We start from the raw sequence: 8,610 nt of genomic DNA on the forward strand, positions 1-8,610 counted from the left end.
TTAAAGCAAGCATTTAGACTGTTCTGAGTACCACCAGTCCAAACTTGATTCCTGCTGGGTTTTTTTTGTGTTCCTTTTTCGTTTCCAAATGAAAAAAATTACAACATTTTAAAGCGGACACTCAATGCACTATGCACGGAGGCGTGAAGAGATGGGCGTGCACTCACGTGCGCTTTTTGAGCGGCGACGACGACAGGGCCACGCCGTGGCGTGTGCGTCACCTGCGGGGCCCGCCGCGCCGCGCCTCTCTTGCTATTCGCGATTCAGCACACGGCTCAGAGTGAGCGCACTCACTCGCTCACTCACTCACTCCCCCGCGCACACCTCCGGGGGGAGGGAGTAGAGAGCGACCCGCGCGCGGCACGACGGCGAGGTGCAGGCAGGGCGTGGCCGCAAGGTCACTGCTGGTGGCGCGGGGGGCTGCTGGCCATTCTCGGCGCGCGCGCCCCGCCACGCCTGGCCACGCCACACCAAATGCACGTGTGTGTTGTGTATTCCCCGCTATGAGCGCAATAAAGCATTCCGGTAAAACTAAAATGCAGAAGAATGAGAGGAAGAAGAAAACGGAAATCACAATGCTTTTACATGGGACTTCCGTTTTCTTGTTCCCTGCATTCTTCTGCATTTCAGCTTTACCGGAATGCTTTATCAAAGCCCCGGCCAGATCAAGGCGGCCGCGGATACGCGCGGATTCCGCCGCCGCCCAAGGCCGCCCGGCCCGGGCCGGCGCCGCCCGCTCCAGAAAAGGGAGTGACTGACTCATGAATGAAGGAGCGAGTTGGACGGAATGAATGGAAAGTGGCAAGTCAAGTGAGTGCGAGAGTAAAATGACCGGCTGATGGCTAATCCGTGTGTTTTTTTCTTTCTGTCTGCAGGCCGCTGCTGGCCCTCGTGGCCGCGCTGCACCTGGCGCTCGCCATCCAGTTCTCGCCCATCGAGGTGCACAACGAGAACGAGTGCGCCCTGCTGCTGGACGGGCCCGGCCGCTCCTCGCTGTTCGACCACAACGTCAACACCCTGCGGGGCACCCTGTAAGTACTCCACGATACGACGACGTCGTAAAACCCGCGCCGCGGCTCAACCGGCACCGCGAGTGATTCATTCCGTTGCGGCGAAAACGTGTAAAATAGGAAGAAAATCTCTTCGAGATTATTGAACCGCGCGCGGCGGCGTCACGCGGGGCGCTTACAGTACATATCGCGCAATACGGCTCACTTGCGCCACACCACCACCACCGTGCGGCCGCGTCGGCGTTACAGTAGTTTGTTAGCGAACGTGATCGGTGTTTTGTCCGGCCGGGCGATAGCCATCGCGGCGGCGCCTCCCCCACGGCCGCCCGCTCCTCCACGAGGCGGCTCCGCGCGCGCGCGCCCGTGACGCCGTGACGCCATGCGCCGCCCGCGTCTTCCCTTCTTGTCCATCAGTCTCCGACATGAGCCGTCAGAGGACTTGCGATGTCATCGGCCGATATTACAGCAGTGGTGGAGGCGGCGGCGGCAGGGGCAGCAGCAGGGGAAGCAGCAGGAGCAGCAGTAGGAGCAGCAGCAACAGCAGGAGCAACAGAAGGAGCAGCAGCAACAGCAGGAGCAGCAGCAGTGGCAGGAGCAGCAGGAACAGGAGCAGTAGCAGCAGGAGCATGAACAGCAGGAGCAGGAGCAGCAGGAGCAGGGGTAGCAGCAGGAGCAACAGCAGGAGCAGCAGCAACAGCAGGAGCAGCAGCAGTGGCAGGAGCAGCAGGAACAGGAGCAGTAGCAGCAGGAGCGTGAACAGCAGGAGCAGGGGCAGCAGCAGCAGGGGTAGCAGCAGGAGCAACAGCAGGAGCAGCAGCAGCAGCAGGAACAGCAGCAGCAGCAGTAGGAGCAGTAGGAGCAGAGGCAACCGGCAGCACAATTCCATAAAGCGGCACAAGAGGCTAACTTGGCGGCCCCTCCCACTCGCTCGCCCGCTCGCGGCACACATGGCCGGCGCGCGGTTCAGTCACACCGGCCGGACACGCACGCGGCGGCGACAAACGTAATACCCCGCAGAGTAACGGCGGCGACGCGACGCGAAGCGACGCAAGGCCATGACCAGTCCAATAAAGAAAGCAACAGTGCGGCGGTGCGGCGGCGGTCCCCCCCTGGCCCCCTCCGGGAGCCGCGCCAGCAGCGCGCAGAGAGAGGGACGGGCGGGGCGGTATGGCTGCTCTCCGCCGCCGTCTCCGCGGCACCCGCACCCACTGCTGCAGCAGGGCTTGCAGCCGGGTGAAAAAAGGAGCAAAACTGTGTGCTGTGCAACAAGGTGCTTTACCCGGGCTTTGCAATGAGGAGAGGAGAGTGTTTGCGGTTGCGACAGCAGCGGGGCGGGGCGAGAAAGCCATCGGCCGGCCGCGCGGCTCCACCACCGCCGGCCACGACGAGAGCTCTTTCCATTATATTTTATACGAAAGCCGCGTCGCGTCGTAAAAGTTTGCAGACGCGCTCCAGGTCGGAGGGAAAGAGGGAGAGGTGGGGGGGGGGGGCGTCTAGATCAGCGCGGCTCGGGTTTAACGAGCACGCGGTACATATTGCTGTTTTGACGCTTCGTTATCCTCCGCTTTGCCAACATTCTTATCGTTACGGTTTGTGTCTGTTGCAGCGGCTACCGGGGACCCAACACCTGCATCACCTACGACGCCGTCAACCAGGCGTACATCAACGCCAGGAAGCGCATCCGTGAGTACAAACCAAACCGGCCCGGACCGGACAAGGGGCGAGGCGAGATCGGCCCCCGTCATGACACATCGCGCCCGCAGGCGGGGCGGACACAAAAACACACATGAGAAAAGAACATCAGATGTAATTAATCGCCATCATAATTTGTCACTCGGTTGGCAAACAAAGTCGTTGTCGCGCTGGCAGGTTAATTCGTCGCTTTTCGGTTTGCTCCTTTTTTTATATGGTTGTGAGCGGCAGTCACCCGCCACGCCCAGAGGCAGCAGACACGTCCCGCCCGATATCGTACCGTTTTACTGCCAGTCGGGACCGACCCACCCGGTACGGCCCCTGCAATTCGTTTATTCGTTTCCCCACCTCCTGTCTCCCGGACCCGGGTCCCGCCCCCCTGCAGGTGGTGACTGGCCGGGCCGGACCACCTTGGCGAGAGGTCCTCGTGCCCTGCCCTGCCCTGCCGTGCGTGCCGTCCCCCGGCCCGGAGAAGGGCCACTCGAGGCAGAGCGCGGAGCAGAGGCCAGAGGCCACGGCGGGCCAGGTTCAGGTTCACATTCAGGTCTGAAGCAGGTCCAGCTGATTCGGAAAACGAGCGCGGAGGTTTGCAAACTGCCGTTGATGTCGTCGAGAAAAAAATAGCGGAGGATTCGAACCTCGCATTAGTATTTGTTGCGCTGCGCTCTCGCTCGTCTAGAGCCACGTAAACTCCAGGACGACTCTCACGACCTGTTCGAGGTCCCCACGCCCACCCGCCGCGCCGCGGGGTGAGGGTTGCGGGCGGGCGGGCGGCGGGCGGTGTCCCGGTGCGCGGGCGAGCTGGACCGGGCCTTGACGGCCTGCCCTGCTGCTCACCTGCTGCTGTCCGGGCCGGCGGGCCGGCGGGCCGGCGGCCTAGAGGACGTCAAACCTCTTTTCTCAATACGCACTACCCGTCGACCTGCTGCGAGTGAGCCCCATTCTCGCTCTCTAATCGTCGCTCATTTCGCTCCCGCGCGCTCGCGCACTGTATGGCCGGCCCGGCCCCCGCGCGGCCCCCGCGCCGCATAACGACGCCAACGACTGAGGAGCAAGGAAAACGACCTGAGGCAGTGACCTGAACAGTGGAGCGGCCCTGTCCGGCCGAGGGGGTGGGGGGGGGTAATGCGAGCGGCCTGGCGAGCGCACCGCGCACGTGGAACAGGAATATCTGCCGCAACTCGGTCAAGGTCCCCTGAGGTTAGGGTAAGACGACGGGGTGTTGTAGACGGTCCGGTCGATCTCGCCGATCTCGGCATCCCCCCGCCCCCGCCTCACCTCGGCCACACACTTTGGGGTGGCGGGGCGGAGGGCAGGGTCGAGTAGAGAGGAGGGGGGGGGGAGGGGGTGTCTGTCTCACCGCATCCACAAGCAGCAGACAACATTCACCACCACTTTCCTTTTCTTCTCCGCGCGCGCCATCTTTTTGTTTTCCTCTCTTCCACGAAAACGTTCTCCCCCCCCCCCCTAAAAAAAGAGCGCAGTGCGTAACGAGCAGCCCACCGTAGCGCCGACGCGACAGGCTCAAAAGCCCGCACTGCGAATACTTTTAATTAGATGTAAAGTTTATTTCAAACGAAGACCTTTGCATTACCTAACGTGTTTGTGTGTTCCTCACAGAGGTGGCCCAGCCCCAGGGCCAATGGATGCCCCCAGATGTCGCCAGCGTCGGCGAGCTGCTGCTCGACATCTCCATCCAGCTGGCCAAAGCGTGAGTATTGCACCAGTTCGGGCGAGTGAGATTCGGGCCTGGCCGGGCCGGCCCCGGCCGGGCCCGACATTGGCCGTAGGTAGAGACGTCCCCCGTGTCGAAACAGGGGGGCCGGGCGACGGCGCCAAGGGATACCAGTCGTTAGCAAGTAGGCCGTCCAGCTCCGCGGGCTTCAGCAGTCCAACAGCTGCTAGTCGCTGCCGCTGCGCGTCACAACAGCTGATTGCTCCACTTTATCAGAGCAGGGAAGACCTCATCTTGTCTCGTCTCCTTCTGGACGAGCTGGGAATGTCGGTGGCAGTGGAGTGAGATGATGTGCGTACGGCTATCCCTCTCTCGGACAGCCGCGTTATTCGCAGACAGGTCGTCTCTCTGCTCGCGATGCCAATAAGTCGGCCGCGACCGGTTTGTTGTTATCGCGCGGAGACTAGCCAGCAACCTCAATCGGAATCGGGGGTAACATACCATAAGACCGTAATAAGTTGTGTGTCGGGGAATGCGTATCACCAGCGCGACTGATGCGATAAAGTGGCTGCAGCTAAATGGGTCCGGCGGCGGCGGCCGCGGCTCGTTGATTAAATAAGTCGGACGGATGTGTGATTACACGCCTGCCGCTAAGGAGGTGTTTGTTTATTGCGCGAGCGGACGTAACTCTCGGCCTGTCCCGTCGCCCCGGCTCCGGCAGCTGGTTTTAATCAGGCGACCTGTTCCATCATAGTCCCTCTATCGGCCGGACGCTGCCCGCCTGCCCGCCGCCGCTGCTGCTGCTGCTGCTTGCCGTTGCGTTATTATTATATTTCCATCATCGAGGCAGGTCGGTCGGTCGCCTTCGCGTCGGCTCGGGTCGGTCGGGCTTTATCGGCCCCGGTGATCGGGATCGGGCGCGGCGCGGCGGGCGACCCTTCTCTTCCGACACCCGCAGCGGGCGACCGCAATATGCGGGGCCGACGGGACCAAGGACGCGACGCGAAGGACGCCGCCGCCGAAGTGCGTTCGGACGCGAACCGCAATGTGACGTGGCGCCCTTGCCGCGCACGGCACGCCGGGGTCTCGGAGAGTGAACCGCAATAAACGAACGTGAATGCATGGATTGTGCTCCGCAGGTACGGCCTGACGTACGAGGACATCGAGAAGGGCCTGCCCCTGATCGACACGTCCAAGACGCTGATCCGTGAGGTGTGCCCGCCCTACCTGGCCAACGTGGAGTGCAGGCCGGGCAAGTACCGTCGCTACGATGGGCTGTGCACCAACCTGCAGCACCCGACCTGGGGCGCCACCAACACCCCCTTCACCAGGTACGTGCTCAGATGATCGAGAGAGCGAGTGTTTGTCACTAGAAGGCCTCATCTAACGTGCGCTCCCGCCACCAGGTTGATCGGACCCCTGTTCGCCGACGGCATGACGGCGCCCCGTGTGTCCGTGGTCAACCAGCAGCTGCCCCTGTCCCGTGTGGTGTCCCGCACCATGCACCCCGACGAGGGCTTCCATGACCACGCCGGCACCGTGATGGTGGTCGCCTGGGGCCAGTTCATGGACCACGACTACACGCTGACGGGCACGCCGCTGGGTGAGTGGTCATGCAGCAGCGAGGGCGGCCCGCCCGCCCGGGTAGGCCACCGCGGATGGCGCGGCGGTCGTGCGGTGCTGCCTACCCTCGACTCGACGGGCGCTCCGCGCCGCACGGTCCGGCCTCCTCCTCCTATCCAGGCTAGCGCGAGGACCGTTTACTAACGCCGCCTCCTCTGTCCGCAGACCCCCTCAACAAGAACGAGCCCGAGGAGTGCTGCAACAGGCCGCCGCACCTCAAGAACCCCTACTGCATGGAGATCCCCATCCCCGAGGACGACTACTTCTACCGCCTGACCAACGTGCGCTGCATGGACTTCGTGCGCGCCTTCCCCGCCGTGCGACCGGGCTGCAGACTCGGTGAGACTCGTTCTGGTTTTGCAGTTTTTATCTTTACCGGACTCGTTTCTTCTGCGTTGTATCTTAACAAAACAGCGTTTCTCTTTGCGCAGGATCGCGTGTGCCCTTCAACACCCTGACCGGAGTCATCGACGGCAACACCGTGTACGGTGTCACCGAGAAGTTCGCCCGCCACCTGCGTACCGGCTACAACGGCCTGCTGCGCATGAACCCCGTGTTCAACGAGTACGGCCTGAAGGACCTGTTGCCGCTCAAGCTCGACATCCCCGACGAGGGCTGCACCCGTCCCAACCGCTCCATGTACTGCTTCGAAGCCGGCGAGATCCGAGTCAACGAGCAGCTGGTGCTGACCTGCATGCACACGCTCATGGCCCGCCAGCACAACACTGTCGCCCGCGGCCTGGCCGCCGTCAACCCCCACTGGGACGACGAGACCCTCTACCAGGAGGCCCGCCGTATCGTCATCGCGCAGATCCAGCACATCACCTACAACGAGTTCCTGCCCATCATCCTCGGCAAGGAGGTCATGGAGAAGTTCGGTCTGCTCACGCAGAAGGACGGCTACTGGGACGGCTACGACCAGAACGTCAACCCCAACGTGATCGACGCCTTCGCGTCCGCCGCTTTCCGTTTCGGACACTCGCTCTTGCCCACGGCTATCGAGAGGTGGAGCAAGGCTCACAAGTTCATCGGTAGGTCCCCCCCACCTTCACTCGTACACTTGTGCCCTGGGATCCATTAGTGTCCAGTTCTTTCCTAACACCCATCCGCCCGTTCGTCCACAGCCTCGCGCCGTCTGTCCGACCTGATCCGTCAGCCGTACGACCTGTACCGCGCCGGAGTCCTCGACGAGTACTTCATGGGGCTGATGAACCAGGTGGCCCAGGCCATGGACGACTCTGTCACGCAGGAGGTGAGTACAGCGGGAGCCACCACAGCCTCGTGCGCTTCTCGACAACACACATAAACGTCCGACTACATCGCTCTTGTTCTCGCAGGTCACCAACCACCTCTTCAAGAAGCCCGGCCAGCGGTTCGGCATGGACCTCGCCTCCTTCAACATGCAGCGCGGTCGTGAGTTCGGTATCCCCGGCTACATGGAGTTCAGGTACGGAAGGCTTCCCCTCCCAGCCGCCGCGGTTCGACCCGGCGCCCCGCGGTGCCCAGTGCCCAGCGCGGCCGGACCGCCGCCCCTCCCAGTGACTGTATGCTAATCGCACACGCAACCTCTCCGCTTGCAGGAAGTTCTGCGGCCTGCCCCCGGCCGACTCGTTTGACGAGCTGCTCGGGTCCATGCCCAACTCCACCGTCAAGCGATACGCCTCCATCTACGCGTGAGTACCGGGAAACGAACGGGGATGAGAGCGTGCATCCCCGGGCGACGACATCCGCTCGAAGTAGTAGTAGTGCACGTTTGTGCTAACGGCGGCGGTCCTGATCTCTTCCAGCCACCCGTCCGACGTGGACCTCTGGTCCGGCGGAGTCTCCGAGCGCCCGCTGCCCGGCAGCATGGTCGGCCCCACCTTCGCCTGCATCATCGCCACCCAGTTCAGTTACTCCAGGCGCGGAGACCGCTTCTGGTACGAGCTGCCCAACCAGCCGTCCTCCTTCACTCCGGGTGAGCACTCGCTACAGCAGAGCCGCAGAGAGTGGATGGCGGAGCAAACATAAACCAGACTAACCTCCCCTTCCCTTCCACAGAGCAACTGGTCGAGATCCGCAAGACCAAGCTGTCCCGCGTCATCTGCGACAACACGGATCTGATCGACACCATCCAGGTCTACCCTCTGGTCCTGCCGGACCACGAGATGTGAGTAGTACGACGCGACGACGTCCGCCGTCGAACGTTTTATCGCTTGTGATTGCTCGTTGTTTTCCGTTGTTTCGCGTATACTGACCCTCCTTTGCCCGTAGCAACCCCCGCGTGCCGTGCAAGAGCGGCATTCTGCCCAGCCTGGACTACAGCAAGTGGGCCGACTTCAGCGGCCAGGCCGCCGCGCCCAACAGCGTGCCCTTCGTGAGTAACGTGCACTTGTAGAGCGCCGAGCCGAGTGGCGAGCCGAGTGGCTCTCCGGCCCGAGGGAGAGGAAAAAACAAACTTGCTCAAGACGGATAGTGACGTTACCGACTGTCAGAGAGAGTGCCGGGCTGCCCCGGCCCCGGCCGCCCCGAGCCGGAAGCACACGGCAGGCAGGCCTTCTGCACTGGAGTAGCTGCCGCACCGGCCCGTTTGTTGTGCCGCACCGGCTGTTTCTATTATTTTTATTATTG

At 62.5% G+C, this 8,610-nt stretch overlaps 2 protein-coding genes across 3 annotated transcripts in view; both read left to right on the forward strand.

The window, feature by feature from the left end:
- Positions 1–8,610, forward strand: part of LOC113203733 (probable glucosamine 6-phosphate N-acetyltransferase) — a 21,378-nt gene that overhangs the window by 2,036 nt on the left and 10,732 nt on the right. The window lies entirely within an intron of this gene.
- Positions 788–8,604, forward strand: LOC113203760 (chorion peroxidase). The gene is made up of 14 exons (XM_052272057.1): positions 788–810; positions 879–1,031; positions 2,617–2,693; positions 4,323–4,413; positions 5,517–5,708; positions 5,784–5,980; positions 6,166–6,339; positions 6,432–7,031; positions 7,125–7,252; positions 7,338–7,447; positions 7,581–7,673; positions 7,788–7,957; positions 8,041–8,149; positions 8,254–8,604. The coding sequence occupies exons 1-14, from the start codon at positions 788–790 to the stop codon at positions 8,375–8,377; spliced, it is 2,241 nt and encodes a 746-aa protein (XP_052128017.1). The 3' UTR covers positions 8,378–8,604.

This window comes from Frankliniella occidentalis, unplaced genomic scaffold (genome assembly GCF_000697945.3).
Source record: "Frankliniella occidentalis isolate FOCC.00 unplaced genomic scaffold, Focc_3.1 Scaffold184, whole genome shotgun sequence".
NCBI classification, from domain to species: Eukaryota; Metazoa; Arthropoda; class Insecta; order Thysanoptera; family Thripidae; genus Frankliniella; species Frankliniella occidentalis.

Bases quoted from the DNA above. Each gene is read 5' to 3' on its own strand.
- LOC113203760 (XM_052272057.1), top strand. From the start codon at position 788: ATGAATGGAAAGTGGCAAGTCAA. The intron at 811-878 runs GTGAGTGCGAGA...TGTCTGCAGGCC, and splicing joins AATGGAAAGTGGCAAGTCAA to GCTGCTGGCCCTCGTGGCCG. The intron at 7,032-7,124 runs GTAGGTCCCCCC...GTTCGTCCACAG, and splicing joins CAAGGCTCACAAGTTCATCG to CCTCGCGCCGTCTGTCCGAC.